General features: G+C 39.9%; 1 protein-coding gene and 1 pseudogene across 1 annotated transcript; both read right to left on the bottom strand.

The window, feature by feature from the left end:
• Nucleotides 1–1,766: 1,766 nt before the first annotated feature.
• LOC144654867 (uncharacterized) lies at nucleotides 1,767–2,940 on the bottom strand (annotated as a pseudogene).
• Nucleotides 2,941–17,416: 14,476 nt separating this feature from the next.
• Nucleotides 17,417–21,187, bottom strand: LOC144654666 (uncharacterized). The gene is made up of 2 exons (XM_078514864.1): nucleotides 21,118–21,187; nucleotides 17,417–18,982 (listed from the first exon to the last, which is right to left on the bottom strand). The coding sequence occupies exon 2, from the start codon at nucleotides 18,939–18,941 to the stop codon at nucleotides 17,475–17,477; it is 1,467 nt and encodes a 488-aa protein (XP_078370990.1). The 5' UTR covers nucleotides 18,942–18,982; nucleotides 21,118–21,187; the 3' UTR covers nucleotides 17,417–17,474.
• Nucleotides 21,188–21,399: the final 212 nt, after the last annotated feature.

The raw sequence follows: 21,399 nt of genomic DNA, 5'->3' as shown, positions 1-21,399 counted from the left end.
TCAAAGTTAATGAACCCTTGGTGAGCATCAAGGTTATACCACGGGACGAAAATCTTTTGATACGTGCGCGTTATTTAGGTGCGTTATCCGTTGGGTAGAGCGTGAGCGTGTCTTTCTGGAAGAGCTTCTTTTAGAGGTTGTCAGGTGGCAAACACCTTTACGAATAAATAATAATCAAGAGTCAGAAAGGTCAAACAACCTGACAAGCAGGCTAGTTTCTAAACAATATCTTCCTTTCATGGATGATTGTGAAGTACGCGAAGGGCCTGGGAACAGGTTGTGTGTCAGCTAGAGAGCCACTGTATGTCAGTCGGTGACGTCACGAAATTTCGCGCCAAATCGAAAGAGCGGGAATGGGAATGGTACGTACGCCTGGATTATGCGCACTGGATGATTTTCACGGACAGGTTTTGTTTAGCAACACGAAACAGGGTTTTGAGCGGCTTTTAAAAACCTGAAACATTGTTATACGAATTTTTAAGGTTGCGTTAAAAATCGACATGCCTTACTTACTTACTGTTGTCGCGGCAATCTTGAGTTAAAAGTTGCCTTGTGTAACATGGATTAAAAATCGCCATTAAAAATCGTTTCGTGTAACATCTCCTTTACAGGACCAATTAAAATTTTTGGGCAATTCTTACTTATAAGACATTTCGACGACCTAGATGCCTGGAAAATCATCGCGTGATGATGAAAATGATTTTGTTTATTGAATATCCATCGATAAGAAAACTAGATTATTCTTAAAAGTAATGATGGCTTTCCGCTGAGGAATCCTCTATTACGATGAGAATTTAGCGAACCGAACGTCAAATCTTCCCCGATATAATAATATTATCAGTACACAGTCACAATTTAGGCAAAATATTGAATTTAAGGACGTTCGCGCTAATTGTTTAGCGCTCCTTCTGCCCGTTCATCGCACGTCCGCCCGTCACACGGCGCGCCCGCCCCGCTTGGGTGGTGCCGTGCGTCTCCTCGTTCCTCTCTCGTCGTCCCCCCTGTCCCTCGTTCTCTCTCGTCCAGCTGTCCCCCCCCCGTCACTCCGTCTCGTTCCTCCATCCGTCCGCTCCGCGCCCCCCTCTCATCGCCCGAGCCGCTGGTCTTCGACAGAATCCTCGCGCCCTCTTCTTCGTTCCGGTCGTACCCCCACTTTCCCCTGCTCTAAGCATGAGATCGCGCGACGTCCTTAATCCAACAACATAACAGTAATCGAGTAATCTCAACGTTTCTGACAACAGCTTTGTACGATGATATACGAAAATGATACTGTATTCTAAGCCTCTTTATCCAGTAAAAAAGGCATATGTTAGGTTTACCCCGATATAACGATATTTTCGGTTATTTTACGGCCATATCGTTATATCGGGAGTTTCGATATTTATACGATCTACCTTTTTGGTACGCTTCCTCGGCGGTTTGGGCGCTTCCTTTGGTCCTCTTCGTTCTCGTCCCCTCTCGTCCGTTTGGGGCTTCGTCACTGTTCGTGGTTCGGCAGTGCCGCTCGCTTCGATTGGGTACGGTATAACGATATAATTGTACTGCTCCCCTGGCATATCGTTATATCGGGGTTCCACTGTACATGTACGTGGTCTGTGCAAAATAACTACGTGTACATTGTTAATTTCTTTATTTTATTGGTTGTTGAGGTTTTTAAAAACAGAATAATTGACATATACGAGGACTTAAGATTAATGACAGCACTGGAATTAAATGAATTGAATCTCAAAAGGTGCTCAAATCCAATCGTGTTTTTCAGCTTTTGCCTACTGCAGAGTTTTTATTTCGTGTAAAGCGTTCCTTAATGACTTAATGCACATAAAAATCTCCTCTCTGGTTTCCAGTTTCTGCATAATCAGATGCAGAAGATGATATAATGTGTGGATAAGGCGTGCTTTCAACAAAGTTCGAGAGTCTCTTGACACGTGATCGCTTATGCCTATTGCGCGTGATGCACTGTGGGAAGCTTGTGCAACAGAAGATAAACAAGCAGTATTCAAGAGATATGTCGTCTTCTGAATTTCTCTGTCAGTGCTTTGTCTGACTTGCTGACTTTGAGCGTTTTCGCTTTGTACAGTAGAAATTGATGAATTTGCTTTCAAACTTTGCTGTTTCCTTGTTACATTTCCCGGTATACTTCCTTTTACAGAAAACAGTGGATTGGGGACTGCCTGTGTTCTTGCCGTTAACGGGTCCTCGCAAGATGCGGAACTGGGTTCCATAAAAGGGTCCCACTGGGAAGTGGCCGTCACAGAGTTTTGTTTTACGAGTGATTTGCATCTACGATGCTCCGACTGGAGGCGAGGAGTCTTGGCATACGTGGCGGGCGTGTTCAGAGAAGCAGATCGATTTATTCTCTTCAAATTTACTTGCGGATAGCTGTTCGTTCTAAGTAGTGAGAATTCTTGTTGTGTGGATGTAGTCTGATTTGGCGGCGATTCATTTCTGCTGCTTAGGTTGAAAGGAGGACGCTCCTCGATAATCTGACGCGTGGTAGTCTCCTTTACGCTTCTGCCAGGGGCGTTGGACAAACCGTCTTGGTTTCTGCTGCTGCTGCTGCTTTCATACTGCAGGGATTGCTTCTCCTTTCTGACTTTGGGATCCTGCGTCTAAGCAGCCCTCAATCTGACCAAAGTGAGAATGTACGAACCCTCCGAGTTTTGCTTCCATGCAATAAGGCATGCAACAGTAAAAGTCGGCGCAGGACTCAGAGTGTTTTGAAGCCAGAGACTTCATTTGTTGACAGACTGAGCAGTCTGCCTGTTTGCACCCCTGTGTGTGTTTCAACGCGAGCTTCATGTTGACACAATGTGGAAGTAAGCACTCTGGGTCTACACAACTTAACGTATGGTGCAGGAACTTTTGGACGTTTTCAAGACGTCCTTGCGCGGCTGTTGGAAGGCTAGTTTCTCTTGCGTTCTTAGGTTCTCGTTCTGCCATGGTAAAATTCCCCGAAGAAAAAATCTAAAAAATGCAAAGACATTTTATGAGAGATTTCTTATATTGTGTACAGTTGTATTAATAGCAGCTTTAGTAAGCTTGTAATTCTACTGGTCCTCCAGTGTAGCAGTCGCTACTTTTCCTGTCGTTCGTTTTATTGTTCGCTGGCAGTGTAGCGAGCTATTTAGACGAGACTTTGCGAGGGCTACTATCCGCCCGGGGGGGGGGGGGGGGTTACTCCCATATGTGGCCTATATAGGTATGTGCCGCCCGATAGGGTATAGTTTTTGAGGTTCTCGGTCCTTAAATAGGGTATCATTTTTGCTCCTTTTTGCAATGAGTTCCCGGTGTGATCCTTAGATAGGGTACCTAAATTCTATAAGCTAAAATAAACGCCCAGCTAAACCAAAAAAGGTATCTTAAAACTGAATTTTCTGTTCAGGTATTAGTAAAGCGATTTTATAGAGATTTGTGTCTTGCCGTGCGCGGTTCGCCGTTATTTGGGTCGTCATGGAACGCTTCTCCTCCCCTTGAATAGGGTGTCATTTTTCGGTTTTGGGCCTTAAAAGGGGTATCAATTTTCGCTTTTTTTATCCTTAAATAGGGTCAGGGTTTAAGAACCTTGGCGGCACACCCCTATCCGAAATTTATGGGAGTACCCCCCCGGGACTATCCGACGCACTATATAGCTACTAACTTCAGATAATATTTTAACTAACATGTTAATTAGTTGCTCCTGAAAAGCGAAAAAGCAGTGGAAGGGGACAAGCAAAAATACCCATAAGGGAGGAGTAGGGAGATTAGTTCAAAAAGTCCTGCATGAGTCATTGACATTTAAATTTTCTAAACGCCACTAAAAGCGGGGCCCTCGGGGTACGGTAAATTGGTCATGTTTTCACAGCGCAAGGTGAGAGTAGAGAGGTTAAGCATGACGTTTACGGCAAACGGCAAACGGCAAAAAGGAAACTTTTGCCGTCTCACTTCAGTTGTGTATTCAGTAGAGTGAAATTATTTGTATTTGCAATGAATTGTAGGAGACGTTATTCTATTTATGTGTGCTTTGTTTACGGATTAGAAGAAAGAACTCAAAATCAGAAGTTATCTTTGCCGTTTGCCGTCTGCCGTTAACGTCATGCTTAACCTCTCTAATGTAATGCTTAACCTCCCTATAATCCATAAACAAGCCAGTTAAAGGAGGACCCCTTGGGTGGCTTAAGTGCTGGTAGTGTCTTCAGAATTTTAAAAGCGCCTGTCAAACCCAGCATCACAATCTAAACAATTTATAAGATCTGCGCGTTTTGCGTAGGATTCCATTATTGGATTATTTGATTGGGATTTTTTTTTCTTATTTTCGGAAGAGGCGTTTAATGTTACTGATATACATTCAAGGCGTTTTAAGAGAGGGGCGTTGGTCACAAATCACCTATTTTAGGGCGGCGTTTATCAGATACGAAACGTTATTGAATGAACTATGATATGTGGAACTGCTGAAACAGTATCTAACTGTTAGTTATTCCATGTGTGTTAAACCGACTAATAGACTTTAGCTCTATATAGTTTGCAAGGATTGGTCAATGTGCGAGTAAATCAACCGAAGTTCGTTTGAATTCATCATCTTGCTTAGTTTATCACGAAATTGTGTTAGGGTATCAAAGAAAAAAAAGAAAAATCGCGAGTAAGGAGATTATTTGAAGGGAAATTAACATAAAGACCTTTTACATATTTTGGCTTGAATTAAAATAATTGACGTCATTGATATCAGAAATTGGGCTTGTGCTGATGTTTGTCCTTGGGCTTTTAACCGGTTTAGTTAAATCTTACATTATCTTTTTCTCTGTTTGCTACCTAAACTATGACTATACAAAATATTTTTGCTAAGCACGAACTCCTAAAGGAAGACTTCACACTGCCTCAAGCTGTGTGACTACTTTTCTCCAAAACCTCGTTATTGTGTTCGCCCAGTTGTCACAGTCGCATCCTATTAGTCAGAACAAAAACTTTTGTTTCAAAAGCAAAACTTCCCTCTGACATTATACTATTCATATTAGATGCATTTTTGTGGAAATCATTAGTAAAACCAATTGTGACGAGATTAGTCAAATGTTAGATTTGCAGACAACGTTTTCGTTTGAATATCGCGAACAATATTAGATAGCAATGTGCGAGACCTTTTCGAAAGATCGAGACCTTCGCTTTCTTCTGTCTAACTGAAATCGCTTAGTATAACACTCGCCAGTAATAATCTATTGATAAATAAATGTAATTAAAAAACCATCAAGCCTCGAAAACGACATAAAATAATAATAATAATATACAAGAAGAAAATAATACCTTTGGAATCCAGAATTAGAAATCTTCACTCACTTGATCGGCCGCAGTGGCGGATTTTGCTGCTCAGACTTCGCTGAAAAACTCAAGCCCAGACCGGAGTGGTTTAATTTGAAGCTCCTTTCTTTTTATACCCTTCACATCCACTGAAGTTTACCGATTTCTATTGCAATGCGGAATTATTTAAGACCATTAAACTTAGAAAAACAAGTGTTCTTCCGGGGTGGATTGTCAGCGTGAATCCTGCGGCCCGGATTCAGTTCGAATTCGCTTCCTTGTAATTTTCAATGCCTTCGTTTTCTCTCTAGAAGCATTAACTATTATCCAAATATTATTAAACACCGTAAAGTTACACCTGTAATAAAGGTCGTAGTCTTATACAAACAAGATGAAATCTAGAGCCCGATCAGAGTTTAGAAAGGTCATATGTAACGGTAATAAAATAATATTAATGTTATTTTAACGTAGGCGAGAAACGACCGAGTGGGCCGGCGACATCCTGTCATTTCGTCATCGCTCTTTTTACGAACCTTTCGTCAATCATCATTTTGAGAATTTATTTCTTTATTTTGTTGCTGTTATAGGAAATGAATTTTTTTTACTACGGTGCAACGAATAAATACAACTAAAGCTAGTGATTCGCGCGGGACGTAATTTCGCGTCGACTATGTTTTTTAAATCCATGTTACCCTAGACAACTTTTAGCGCAATAAAGCTGCGGCAATAATATATAACACCCGTCGATTTTTAACGTAAAGTTAAAAAGTCGTACAACAATGTTGCAGTTGTTTAGAACAGTTCAAAAACTTGCAACATGTTGCCCTAGCCAAATGTTGCGTTAAAAATCGTTCAGCTCGTCATTTTGCAAGACATTGATTTTTATCGCAAAAATGTTGCATGTGAAATTCGTTGTTAAAAATCGTGTCGTGTACTGTTTGGAGTTCAAACGTATCTGCGAGAACTCTGCGTTCTTGATCTGCCGTAGTCTGATTGGCATAAAAATTGGCATAAAAATATATCTACCCTGGAAGCTCGCCAGCTATAGTATTAAGTTTATGCACATGTTAAACAAATATACTTAATTCTCAAGGAAATAAATTAGAAATTTAGCAGTATTGGGCAAAAGGGCTGAGCTGTGCGATGCATAACGATAGCGGATCACAAATGAAAGGGGACAGAACGTTAACGTAATGACACTCCTGTAAATATCGTAATAAAAATCTGCAATATCACCTTTTTTTTTCCGCCCAGCCCCTGAATAAGGTTTGTATTAACCAAACCGAAATACTGTATAGGGCAAAGTTTTTTCAATATATTTTTCAGTTTTTTTATCCACTTTGTTTATTTTTGACCGCTTTAGCCATCAGGATCAGTTTGCCGTTTATATTTTCTGTAAATATCGTATTGCCGTAACCGTTCATCAGTAGGATGCCTAAAATCGTGCAATTCCACAATGGGTTTCGGCGCCATTAAATCCTATTACCAATCACAGAACATTTTAGGAGGAGCCACCCACAATGTGAGCACAGTTACAGGCAAGACAAAATAATAAGGAAAATAACGCGAAATAACCGTAACAATAACTGTTCAGGACCGTAAGATTTTGTCAGATAGATGTGAATAACAAAGTTAAGTGATCCGGAGTGTTAATAGATATTGACATTTGTACACCCACGCTTTGCCTGTTGATCTGTGGATGAGGTCTGATAACTAACCGCACATATCCACCAGCATTTCAAAATCGCATATCGAAAACCTGACTATTACAATTCGGGTGCGAAAAAAGGTATACTATAGGTTCCCCTTTTTATAGCACAAAAAGCAATGTCTTAGCTTAGTCTCAGCTGTAAGGATTTGGAACTAATTTTTCACATCACTTATTCGCTTTGTCCGCACGGATATATGCATGATTTCATTTACGTTTCTGCTCTCATCGCGTGACGTAATAAAAGGCTGTTGACATTACGCTTCGATCAAATCTTGTATACCTCTATGTAAGTTCATGTATAAATAAATAAATGATCTTAATCTACGTTTAGAGGTTACTAAAAATATCTGCCAAGGGGCAGCGACAATAGGGCAGGAATCCCGGGCCGGGAAGTGTATTTTTGCATCGTTTATATCTGCCACGCATGAAAGAGACCAAAACTAAACAGACAAAAGCGATATTTGCCTGTCTCACATGAATGGTATTGACGTGCACGTGCCGAATATAATGCCTCTTTAACATATTGGTATAAGTAACTTAATCTTAATAACATCATTATAAGCACAATCCATTGGAATTAATTCCAGTTTCATTATGGAAGAGCACACACTTCTAATTTTTTTCGAAAAATCATGTCATGATATGTTATTCATTATGATGTATGTATTTTTCCATCGTTTGAGTTTGTTATGCATGAAAGGCCAGCAAACAAATAAAAGCGATATTTGTACGTCTAGCACTGATAATCGATAAACGGTATCGACGTTCCAGATATCACGCATCATCGTCGGAGACCCAGGGGCTGGAAGTCGCGATCATTTGGCATTAGTTACATAGCAATGATAAACACATATTTTTTGGAGAGGTGATATAATAATATTTATCAAACTTTCTCGCAAGCTGGATACTTCAGTCAACTCCAGTGAGACATATTTATGAGGCAAGACAAATTAAAATGTCAAAAGAATGACAAACAAGGTTGTGGGCGTAATGGAAAATTGTTTTTGAGCCGTCGGTGAGATCGCCTGGGTGCAGACGTGACCTAGTATATTTCCTTCCTGCGTAGGGGAAAGTTTGAACAGTGTCCCTTTCTCTCGTACAACAAAGAAATAGGAGATGGCTGCGCGCAGGCGTTCGGTGGAATCAGTTACAATAAATGTGGTCAATTTAAAAGGGCGTTTCCATTATGTTAACCTGAACAGCATTTTCAAAACGAGAGTATCTGAATATAACCCTTAGGTCATGAGATTATCATGACTGTAATTTCATTTATCTACGTTGTATTTAAAGCATTTGTCACATAAGAATATTTTAGGTGTGTTAGTTTTAATTTTTTAATGTCATATTTTTTTGTTCTCAAGGCAGGAAAGTATCTGCTTCTATCCATTTACCAACAGCGTTCAGTCACGATCCTCGCAAATTATTGAATCTGTTTCCACACCCTTTCAAATAAAAATCAAGGAGCTGACACACACATGGCCAGTGTGAACTATCCTCGCTTATCAAATGAATTCATGCATTTCACTTTTACACTTTGCTCCGTTTAGTTTTATTTCGTATTTTTACTTTGTCTAATATCTGCACTTTGTTACTTCTTTTTAACTGACGATGGATGTTAAACATCCGGAACGGGTTTTTCAAATTTAAATTTTGTCGCTGTCAAGTTCTGAAAGTTAAGTAATCTGAATAAAGTGAACATGCAAGGTAACATGAATACAAGGGCTTTTATTTTATTGTAACAAAAGGCGCAGGGAACGGATAGGCTCGTCCCGAGGGCTCGTCCTTACTCCTTTCTGGAGTGCACTTCACAAATTTCCGGCCTTCTTTCCCGGGTATTCTGCCTAATAGGTGCTGCCCTGTTTTCGTGCAATCTGGCTTACGGTGTAAACATTCCTGTTTATTTTTGGTATATTATAACTTCTTTTGTTTTGCTTACCTGAGAAATGTCTTCTGTCGAGGCTTTAGGAGTTTGAACGTAAAAGTGTACATCAAAGGCCCAGTTCCGAGTTCACAGCCTCCTACGCAGACATTCTTTTGTCACGTCACGCAATCTTTCGTGAGGAGCCAAAAAAACGTCTGTGTAGGAGGCTAAGGTGTTCAAAGCACAATTAAATTAATTTTTCTTTGTCCCATGCTCGTGTCATGTTGAACACTTCATATTCATTATTTATTACCAAGCTTAAAACTTTCTGTCTTTATTATTTACTACAAACTTGATGATTTCGACATTGCTGGCCTAGCAGTATGCAGGACGCGTGTCACATATCAACCTAGTAAATGGCCTAGCTCACAACGAGTCTCTCGTAGCTCAGTTGGTTAGAGCGCCCAACCGGTATTCTGGGAGGCCATGGGTTCGATTCCCGTCGGGGACTCAGAATTTTTCTTTGTCCCACGCTCGTGCCATGTTGAATACTTCATCTTGATAATCCATGATTAGCAAGAATTTTGATTTCAGTTTTCAAACTTTTCAGTAAGGATTTATGTTTTGCATTTTTTGTCCTCCAGTTAAAAAAAAAAAAAAAAAAAAAAAAAAAAAAACTAAATTGACGTCGACCAATCTCAAACTCGAAAACATTGTAATAAAAATCAAAGTTGCAATAAAAGCAATAAAAACACTTTTATACAAGAGAAATTGAACCCTCGATCTACTTTAAATCCTCGGTTAGTGTTTAGTCGGTTTTCGAAAACCCAGAAAGTGGTTTGAAGTCTTAAAAGTATCGTGACATTTAACATTACCATTTACCATTTCGTGGGAAATACAGAGAGAAAGCACAGATTCAATTATTGTAATAGTTATACATCATCTATTAAGATAAGGAATAATTCATAATATTTTTCCTTGGCGAGTCCAAGAGCTAGTGGGCGGAACGCAGCGATTCCCACAACTCTACCAGTTTCAGGAAGTAGCCTGTCGGCCGCCGTCAACTGTAACCTAACCGATCCTACCCCCCCCCCCGGGGGGGCAAACAACTACTCTTCTGTATAAAATAATAATAATAATTTCAACAATCTGGGAAGACCGACGAGAAGAAGTTTAGAATATTTTAACTAAGTATCTTGTACTTTGCCTATCTCAGTGTAGAAACTTAGTTATGAACTATTTGAAATGTGAAAATACAAGTACATTAGTGAATCAAATGGCGGAAATTAAAATTTATTACATTTTTTGCATCCATCCACTACCTGAGATTTTTTATTTCGTGTAATGCGCTATTCAATGATCTTATGCACATCAATAGTTCCTCTGTAGATTTGATGTGCTTAATCAAGCGTAGAATACTGAATAATGCGTCAAAAAGGCGTGCTTTTAACAGAGTTTGAGTGTTTATAGCGTTTTTGTCTCTTGCTTTACAGCGATCGAAGCTCATCGCTCGCGGCGTACCACCACTGCGAAAACTTTCCTCTGCTCGAGATAAAAAGCAGGCAATATGTGAATGATCTACTATCAACTCCTGAATCTCTTTGTTAGCGTTTTTGCTCATTTGGAGACTTACAGCATTTTGTTTTCGTGTGGGAGGGGAGGGAAATAAAAGGCCAGTCATAACAGGTTGATGATTTCTGGCGGTATTTTCCCGCGCATTTCTTTTCACTACCAACGACCGCGGAGTGGCCCTTTCTTGGGTAGTTGTCGTGAACGTGCTGTCCTGAGATGCTGGAAAAGGTTCTATAAAACCGCACCAGGGCGAATCATTGGTATCAGTTGCTGTGTTTATGCTTGATTGTCCTCTACCCTGGTCAGGACAAAGCCGAGGCAAATTTGCAATTGATGAGGTCTTGCAAAACGGAGCTGAAAGATTAACCATTGTACTCGAAGCTACTGGCGAATAGCTGTTCATGCTGATAAGGGGTTTTAAAAAGGACGGAGATGTTGGTACTGTAACAACTGTGTGGATAGCTGTTGATTCTCTGTCTTGGCTGTTTGTTAAAGATTCAAGACACCCCTGTGTTCTTGCTGTGTGGATAGGTGTTGATTCTCTGTCTTGGCTGTTTCTTAAAGATTTAAGACACCCCGGTGATCTTGCTGTCGTCGCAATGTCGACCCTTTCTATCTCTGTGGAGCCCTCTGCGTTTTCGTTGTCTTTGAGTATAGCGTCTAAGCAGTCACTCAGATCAATTCGAGCTCTTTTATGTGTATCGAGTTTTGCCTCCATACAAAAAGGGATGCGACAATGGAAATCTACACAAGAATCGGAGTGTTTTGAAGCCAGAGATTTCATCTCCTGGCAAATGGCGCACTTGTGTTTTTTGCATCCCTGTGAATGTTGTAACGTAAGCTTGGTGTTCACGCAAAGAGGAAGGATACAGCTAGGATTTGAACAATCCAACGCGTGTTGTAGGAACTTCTGGAGATTGGTGCCGAGTATTCTGGCCAGTCCCTGCTCTTGTTCTGTCATTGTATTGGTGAATGTGAAAACAAGATCTGAAAAATTAAAAAGCATAGATAATAAGTGATGGCTGGTTTGGATAATAGCTTTTGCTTTCTAATATTATAATAGTACCCGAAAAAAATTAAGCTTCCAGCTTATTTTTAGCCTGCGCCGCAGACGAAACTCACAACACACAGAAATCCTTTAGCTTCAAGGTTTAAGAGTTGGTTATTTTTTAAAGGTCGATTTTGCGTCTTGAAGAATTCTGGTCTTATTCCATGCATACTCTGATGCGATTTCAAGCGTGCTTCAGTTTATTGTGTGTTTGTTTTAAATTCGTCCACATTAAAACGCTAAAAAGGTTAACGCTAATCTTTTGCTCTGAAAACGGATACTTTCTTTAAACGCTTTAAAATGTGGAGATGTGCGAGATGGCGCCTGTGTATTTTTTGGGCGCGCATTTGGGAAATGGCCGTCTTGCCATCTTGCGCCTTTTGCATTCCCAAAAACTACACGAAAACAACATAGGCGCCTGCTGCGTAGGCTATAGGTTGTCTCATTGGCGTAAAAACGAAGACTTTCGAACTGAATGCTGACAAAAGAGCCGCGGTCACATGGCATCCAAACTGGAATTTTAGTGTGGACGATGTATGAAAACACAGAAATGGTAACGCACTAAATGTTTACATGGAAACATGTTAACATGGTAAAATGGTACCATAATTATGCGTTTTCTCAAACTCCGATTTGGATCAGTTTGCATGCGTTTCAGTTCAAACGAGATCGCCTTAATGTGGACAGGCAAAAGCAATTATACAAAAACGGGAGTGTGGATCGCCCAATTTTTTGCGGCACATACTTTTGAAAATGTATACGTATTGACGGGGCCCAAGAAACGTTGTAGTATAATTATAAATGGTAAGCCTAAGGACTGGACCGAATGGTGGTCTGGTTAGTAATAAGAATTTTACGTGATGCCGGTGGAAAGAAATCGAATAGTTATCTTCGAAAATAAGCACCCCCCGAAAATAACCCACTCCCCCGAATTATAAATTAATTTAGCCCCCATTCCCGCCAAAAAAATCCTTCCAAAAATAAGCGCTCCCGAATGTAACTTTATGGACTTATATTAAGTTAAAGCTCTGAAAGAAAGATATAACTTTTTCGATTAAAAGCCTCTATTGTAGGACTTGTTTTGTACTAACATTACGTTGTTGGGGAATGCTCAGAGCTACTGTAGGATTTTGGTTTTCATATGGTTATGTTTAGAGAGTTCACTATCATGGTATTCATGTAGGTACCAAAAAATTTCAGTCACAGTTTCCCGTCCAAATTTATAGAAACCCAAAGATATTTTTTGAAACGCAAATTTCCATCTGAAAATTACCCCCCCCCCCCCCCCGCCCCTTATATTAGCCCCCAGTGAGAGCGTGATCGAGTGGTTCGTGGGTTCAAATCTGCGGTCGCGGGTTTAAATCCCGTTCTGACCACCAGCTGGTGCTGTTCTCGGTATTCCCGAGTTCAACTTCTTGACTACGTTTGTAAGTAGCCAATTGGTCTGCCTCAAACCAGTTTGTTTTGCAACCATGTTATGTTGTACGTTCACGTGCAAAATTTTCTTTAGTGTTGTTTACATTGGCCCGGAAAAGCCCCATTACATGGAGGAGTGGTCAATTGAGATATTATAATAATTTTAGTTTAAGCCCTTCCTTAAAATAAGCCCGCCTGAAATTAAAGGCAAATATAATCGCAGGGCTTATGTTCAGAATTTTACGGTATTCGTTTTGTTTCTCATTACATTTTTGTTGTTTTTGTAGCAGGTTTTCTTGGGCTTTCTCATGGAAACATGAAATTATATTTCCGGCACATGTTGTGATATGTTCTAAGTATTCATTTGTTGCAGCGATTATTTGTGTTCGTACCCATTCTAACCATTCTACCATTCGGTCTAGACACGTGGGCTGAACCTTTCTATCCCACGACATACCACGTACCCAGTAGATGGTCTAGGCGGGATGCGCCTACAATTATCTTATTCATGCAAATACTTTTCTAGGATACTTGCATTAATCAATATTACGCTACTGTACACTTCTAGGGTTTTCGAGACTGTCATGTTGTCGCGGGGAAATCATATTCTATCCTATTGCTTTTCTATTTAAGCAGACACAATTTTAACTTTCTGCTTTCCCAACAAATGCGTACCAAAACCGTGGCATTGTCTACTCGCTTCAAGGATTGGTCACTTTTTTGATCGATTCAACAAGCTCTTTTCCTTACCTTCCTTATACTCTGATTGTACGACACTCGTTTATAATATTTCAGACTGTCAGTGTGATAACTGTTACGGTAAATTATTATAATAATCTGAAACATCTAAGTACCTCGGGTGATTGTACAAATTTGGGGAAAAAATTGTAAAAAAACCATCGATCTGCTTGTTTAAAATACTGCTTTACGTTAGATCACAAAACAAACAATAAAAAAGTAGACTTTGCGAGACACCAACACTGCTAGAACCGATAGAGCAGGATTGCAACTGTAAACAGCTGTTTCGCCCTTATTGGGGCTCGTCAGCATAGTGTAGCAAATCTAAATGACGCCAGCTCAGTAGCTAAGAGAGCCGACGCAAAGAGCATTTTCGTTTGCGGTCCATTGCAGTTTTAAGTTTTACTTATTCAACACACTCATGAATCGTTCCATGTTATTTTTTATCCTCGTGACCAAGTACCACTCTTATATATCAACAATCCTCTAGCTACCTTTGGAGGGGTATTAAAATATATAAGCTGAGATAACACTGAGATCAGTGATAAAGCAATTAAAGTGAGTCTACGTACCTGTATTGATCACTTCACTTTATTGTCGAAAGCTTGCGTTCGCTGTTTTCTTCGAAGGCCTCTTCCCATACAAACTGCTAGTTTGCCTGAGTTTGCCTCAGATATCAATTAGAATTCTACTGAACTGCTGGTTACTTTAAGCAAGGATACTAAGTACATTTTCCGGGGTGTACCTGCTGGGAATGTGTGATGGATTCACTCCGGAATTTTCCAACTTCCCACAGTCTTAATTGTCAGGGTTTCTTTTATATTCAGATATTGGCAGGTACCGTTAGCGTCGAAAACTATGCCTCAATTGTAAAGGTTTAATTTATTTATTTTCAACCTGCGAGTCTCAAAACTTGTAAGACTTGTAAAAACAAAGAACTGGAGAGGCCAAATTAAAACAATCGAAAACATCAGTTTGAGTGCCTTGCATGCAGCTTTAATTGGCATTTGACGGCTATTACAGTGTAGGACATGGTTCATTTCACTTTTAGTAAATTCACGGTCCCTAACGGAAAATGATATAAGTAATTAATGAAATAACGCTCAAAGATAAAACATCCGCTTATTTGGCGTAACTGCTGATGGATAATCTTGAAGAGAAATTCTATGTGAGGCCTTTAAAATAAAATTATTCTTCTTTTTTGGGTGTATTGTCACTGTAAGATAGCTAACAGTGCGGGGTAAAACATTTTAATTAGCTTCTTTTTTTGGTTTTTACTCCTCCGCACTTCTTAGCAAGAGTTTCCATGCTAGAAAAATCCGCCAAACTAACGGAAGGAAGTGTCATTTGTAAAACTAAAAGTCAATATTGAACGCTTCACTTTAACTATCTTCTTAAAGAAATTTTTAAATTTCTTTAAGAAGACCTCTTAAAAGAGGTCTTACGTGTTAACTTAAAGATTTCAATATATTTTAGGGACTTTTAATTTTATTTTAAGATTAGTAAATGTCATTTCGCCCTGTGAATATCAGAGCGAATAATATATCCTCAGAAAAGAGAATAAAAACTGTTTTACGAAGGATTCCTGACGTTTCGTTCGATTCAATGATTGAAAGTCAAAAACAGTTGCCATCAGTTAATTCAATCAGTTAGTATTCTCATCTACAATCACCGTTGGTGCGGAACCCGTTGGGGGCAAAAACACATAAAGAGGTTTTACAATTAACAAGTTTGGTTACTTTACAATTCGAATGGTGTAAGGTTCAAAACACGCGACTGAGGAATCCCCTTTCCTTGTCGGAAAGTCGAAAACAAGATTGTTAATTGGGGCATGAGAGGAGCGCTGACAGATTCCACAGCAAGACAAGTGAAAAATCAGCCCCATCTCTAAGTGTTCAAAAAACGTTTTCTGCCACGGTTACTGTATTGTATTTGAATAAAAAATAAAAACATTGATTTTGTATTTCAAGTAGGAATTTTCTAAAATGACAACAATAATTTCATATTTGTAGTAAACAATGAAGATGGCAAACTTTTAGCTCAGTTTATAAATGATTAAGATGAAACATACATTTGTGAGAGGTGTGGGACAGTCACTAAGAAAAAAATCTGATACCGATACGGTTGGATACGGTGCTCTACTCACTGAGTTTCGAGAGACTTTTGTATAGCTAGGCCATTTATGATTGGGTGCTGGGGAAGAGGTGTCCTATCTTTACTTCCAGTAGACGTTAAATGCAGGATTTGGAGATCTGAAAACGGCCCCTAACTAAGCACTTGCTCTCCACAATTTCCCCCCCCCCCCATAAACTGAGTTTTGAGGGTCTCTTATTTTTGCACCCGACTATTTTTACCACAATAGTGCTAAAAAAAGATCACTCGACGTTTGAGACAGCAAGCAAGAAAGAATGTGTCGCGAAACAACTATGTGAACAAGCTAAGTGGTCAGGTAACGTTTATAAATAAGTTGATAGCGTGCGAGGGTTGCCTAATATTTGCCTGTCTGATAAAATGATACTGGATCAATAAAAAAACAGTATTCCTTTCCAATAATTATTTGCGAACCAAGTCTGAAAGTCTACAAGACGTTTATTTGGTCTGCTAAGAAGGCTAGGGAAAATTTATTGATTTTTTATAAAAGAAAAGTCGAGCGTTGTTTCCGGTAGTCATTTCTTGGGGAAAAGGTGAAGTACGCATAACGGTTTAATAACTTAATTAAGGACCTTTTTCTAATTTTTCGAGAAGGTTTTTTTTTATTGAATTCGAATAACAAACTCCTAATTTATACAGCTAATTCGAGAAAGATTGAAAGAAAGATCGTCGGAGAAAAGCACAACTTTGCACGCGATAAGACCGAAAGGTGGTCTGGGTATTCACTTGATTTTGCATATTGGCCTAGAGGAAATGTACAAGTTTGTATTTTGCACGTGAAGATTTTGTTTTTCTTCTCAGGAGGCCTTTTTTCTGCAGCTTTACTTTTTCTGTCGCATGCCTTTGAGTTTGCATCTTTTTTTTCAGGGCTGCAGGCATTTCCTCGCCAATTTCTAAAGGCGGTCTTATCCACTCGTGCAAACTTTGATTATTTAAAAACAAGGTAGCCTATGCAGATAATGTTAAAGATCGATAGAGATGGATGAGCACTTGAATGAAACTTTAAACGCAACTTCCAGTTAGTTTTAAGACACTCGTTTTATTAAGAAGCACACACTGGATAAATATAACTGTTCTTTTCAAATAATTGAATAATAAACTAAGCATATATCTATGTTTTGCACCATTAAATGTGGCGTACTTGTGATTCTTTTATAAAAAGAATTATTATCAAACTTAATAACACACTCTGGAAGTGACAGTCGAACATAGACCCGTGAGCTTGCACGATGTGGACTGCACAGGTCACAGTAGGACTTAAACGGACCAGTTAAAAAAAAATAGATCCGGTTTGGGCTAAAACCCAGACACGTTGCAGAAAAAAATAACATTCTTCCATCACAGGTTTCCAAATTAAACTGTAGCTTACAACTTCTGTCAAAAGAGACACTCACGAAATAGTGAAATTATGGGCAAATGGATTCTATTTGTACGATCAAAGCATGCCATGTTAAAAGCCGGATAGTCTCCCCCTATCATTCCTCTGAGTCTGAAGAAGAGAGGGTGTTACACCTCCTGAATTACAAAGATGGTTTAGTGGAAAATCGAATGTCCGGAAATCGAAAAATATAGCAATTTTGACGAAGGTTGCCGCTGCAGCTCATTGAGATGAAATGCCAAAATTATTTGTAATACTGAATGTTCTGAGTAATACTGAATGTTCTGTTCGTGATGTCCTTTTATCACACACAGTGTCCTTTAACTCTCCGTGGTTACTTTGCTATCGCTGTTTTCATCACACGAAGTGTCCGTTCTAACAGTTCAACGAAAACAGCTTCCTGTTGTTCTGTCTTTGGCTGAGTCACAACGCCTAGTAGTTGAAACAACGTTTCTAAGAGGACCGTCTTCAATGCGGTACTATCATTGGTTTGAATGGTCTCGCCAAGCCACATTCCAAATGTTGGTGACGGAGGGGGTGTCGAGAACATCTCATCGATATAACAGTCAACTGAATCATCAGTGATATGATCTTCAACCTGAACATCTGGGCCAAGGTCCATTTCGGAAGAGTCGGACATAGCATACCAAGCCTTCACGGGGTCTTTAGTAACTTGGAGACCAGGCGATGAGGTCTTAAGAGTGGAGGTCTTTGATAACGAATTCCTCTTTGTGGCGTAGAGTGGAAGTGATGACACTGGCATTGTGCTTGCCTGTTTATTTTGCTTAATGGCGACATGTCTTGAGGGCGTTTTTGGCAAGAACTCGAGATTGCTTGGTTTTCGCTTTTGATGGCGGTTTTTGGCATCATTTGAAGTGGCTGCACCATTTGCTTTGCGGGCAAATCGTCCAGACGATTTGCTCTCTACAATTTCGATCTCGAAACAATCCTCTTTTTGCGTGTCTGGCTCGTTTGCAGAAGGGCGACGAACCTTGGATGGTGGAGTGGACTTGTTATTAGAGATAAAACTCTGTAACTTTCTCTTTACGCCGGCATGATCTTTCGCGTGATCTGTTGCTGTTGCAGTTGATGTCTGTTCACACCAATTTCGTGGGCTGGATGTTTCACTGTTGACCAATAAGCGACCATGTAACTGTCCCTGAGCACTTGGATGGGAACTTTTTGGAAGCTTCGCGCTTGATCTGAATGGCGAACGCTCCATCCATTCGGTTTGGACAGATTCCATTGACACAGGGCTTTGCGTAGGTATTTTGCAGCCAGGTTGTGGACACTCTGCCGTAGGCCAGATTTTGTCTGAAGGTGCTATTTGCTCAGGACTTCCGTCAAGATCCGGTGCCTTACGAGAATCAACTGGTTTCGGTGTTGCTTTACTTGCAACTAGCACGAGAGAAGAGTCAGCTGTGACTTTGCTGGAGACATTGTCTTTTCCACCTTCTTGACCGTCCTCCGTTTGGCTTTTTAGACCTGCATCAGATGTTTTTACTAATTGGTCCATTAGTATCTGCTGCTGCGTAGTCACCTTGGCTTCCATGCAGAATGGCACACGGCAGTAGTAGTCTCTGCATGAATTGGAATGAGTTGCAGCGAGGGACTTCATTCCTTGGCATATGGTACACTTGTCTACCTTTTCACAGAGTTGCACATGCCTCAAGGTAAGTTTCAAGTTGACACAGAGAGGAAGAAGACAGTTAGAATCCACGCAGTCTAATGCATGAGGAAGAAAACTGTGGAGCTCATCACGCCATGCCTGTCCGGACATTGGTTCATAGAAAGAGGCCATGTCTGTTTCCTTTCGCAGGGTTTCAACAAACCAAACAAGTCCTATGGAAAAAAGTTTCAAGTAGTTTAAGTCAAAGATGATGTCATCTGGCCAAAAATTGCATTATAAAGTATACGCCCTGGCGACAACTCTGCGGGATTCTCCCAGGACTTTTAATTAAAGTTACGTTATTGTTCCGTAACCGGAGTTATTTGAAGGGCGCAGGACCTCATGATCAGCAGTCAAGACAACCATGGCTTCGTTATAACCGTCGTTATCATTGTGCTGTGACTGAATGGCTCCATGAAAATTAAAAATTATATATATAAATTTACAGAATACCAGATTTTATTTCAAGCCAAGACTGCCGATTTGAAGTTGACGTTGTCTGTGGCATTTAAGTGAATATTGTGTCGACAAAACAAACTGAACAAACTCGAGATAGCTGAGAATTCTTTACATAACGACGAAAGCACCATTTGTTCCACCAGCCTGGACGTGAGTCATCATCACTGATGATTTCCACGCCGGTTGACCACAGTCAGACCAAGCCAATGCCATTGATGATGAATGATGATGATGCAGTTTAAGTTTTTAACTACATGTACTCCAAACACGGAAACCTGACAGCGATAACTCCTTTATAATGTGTCAACAATGTCGTTTACTCAAGTTTACGCAGATAATGGCCTGGAGCACTGAAGTGAATCTGAGCTGTAATTGTCCGTTCAATGGAACTATTATACCTTCAGAAAAACAGCTCACTAATGTAGAAAAACGCCAAACAATCAAAATGATCAGGTTATAATACACCAGCAATTAAGATGTTTAAGATTGAGACGCATTACGCGGTTCGAGCCGAACGTATTGAATCAAGATATTGAAAAATTTCAGTCGAAATCAGTTTAAAATGCGTCATCCATGACGTAAAGTCTGCGTACAAGCGAGTGCCATGACAAAGCATGACATGCACGTGTCATTATGGCCCTGTGCACCATCATACTTACGCTGTCAGCATAGAAAAAGCAGAGTGGAGCCAATTTAGTAAGTTCCGCGCTTGTCGACTTTAGTTGTTTCTGAAAACTCATTCCAAATTTACACACAGTATGCAAAATCCCTTGGCACAGGAAGTATAAAATATTCCTCTTTTTGAATTTCCGCTTTCAGTTACATTTGACCTGGATTATTCATCTGCAGCATGAAGCTGAATGAGCACCCTAGTAATATCTCATACCTCAACTTAAAGTAAGAAATACCAAAAACGACTGCTGTTACACCATGCAGTGTTTCGAGTACATATAACGTTTTGTTGCATCATACGCTCCTACAAATATTGCTTCATATCTATATTTCTATATTGCCCGCGACTCTATGGTGCGTTAAAGTCTCGCTTAAAATCAGCAACGGGCTTCAGACATGTCGCACGGTGGAAATTTTCGGCGTTTCGGTAGTCTTGCTTGTAATGCTGCCAGATCCACTAATCAGAAACCTGGTTAACGCTTAGTTTAACGTTGATATAAAATCGTCCCGGATCTAGTCACCAAGGTTACACAGTTGGATTAAACAACGGAAAAAATTGATTCACATGGTTGGGTCTTCCGCTCATCGCTCTGACTCTGTATGCTAACCCGAACGAATTCAAGATTGCCATGCAAGTTTGATACCTCAGTATTCTTTTCCCAGTTTTCAAACTTGCATGAACTGGCGGCCGTAAAAAAAACTGATGGACAGCAGAGAACCATGAAAACGAAAGGACGCTAGTACCTTACCACGTGTCAGTGAAAACGCTGCCTTACTAAAGTAACATTACGAGTAAAGTTCGTTATTGAACAATATCGGATCTTATAACTGAGAACCTAATGTCTATCCTCTTTAGACTGCCTCTCCCGTCATGATCGTGAGATAAATGATTCCCTGGGAAGCCAATTTTTCTGCTTTTGTTGCAGGGCGTTCTTTTGATTTCTCCTGAGTATAGTTCTTAAACGACAAAACTCGTTGAGAGTAGCGTACTTGTTAGATTAATATCAGAGCTCGGTCCGGAAAAAATTGATTTTTATGCTAAAGTAGCAAAGAACCAACAAATTATCTAAGGTCTGAGGCCGAGATATAGCATCCCAGAGTATCTCAATTCCACGAAATTAATAAAGAGAGCGACAAAGCAAATAATTATTAAGATTAGAAAACTTTTCCCACTCACCTTTAACTGAAGGGGCGGCGAAAGCAAACGTCTTAATACAGGTATTCCCTTGCCACTATGTTAGTGAATGCCTGACATGGAATGGCAGATTTAGGCGCCTTTCATCTGACTTTAGATTGCAAATTCCACATTCTTTATCGTGGGCGAAGCAGAAAGGAGTGTCAGCGGGTGTATTTGGTCACTTAGAAACACAATTTGTTTTCTTAAGTACCACTTTAAAAGTTTTCGCTAAAGAGCGTGGCCTAAAATACGTGTTGGAGTATTTTACAAAAAACTCTTGTA

The sequence above is a fragment of the Oculina patagonica genome, chromosome 5 (genome assembly GCF_052425735.1).
Source record: "Oculina patagonica isolate OP01 chromosome 5, crgOcupat, whole genome shotgun sequence".
NCBI lineage: Eukaryota > Metazoa > Cnidaria > Anthozoa > Scleractinia > Oculinidae > Oculina > Oculina patagonica.
The sequence above is the reverse complement of the archived record's forward strand: the minus strand, read 5'-3'. Positions and strand labels throughout refer to the sequence as shown.

Excerpts from the sequence above, each read along its gene's own strand:
- LOC144654666 (XM_078514864.1), bottom strand. The coding sequence starts at position 18,941 with ATGGCCTCTTTCTATGAACCAATGTCCGGACAGGCATGGCGTGATGAG.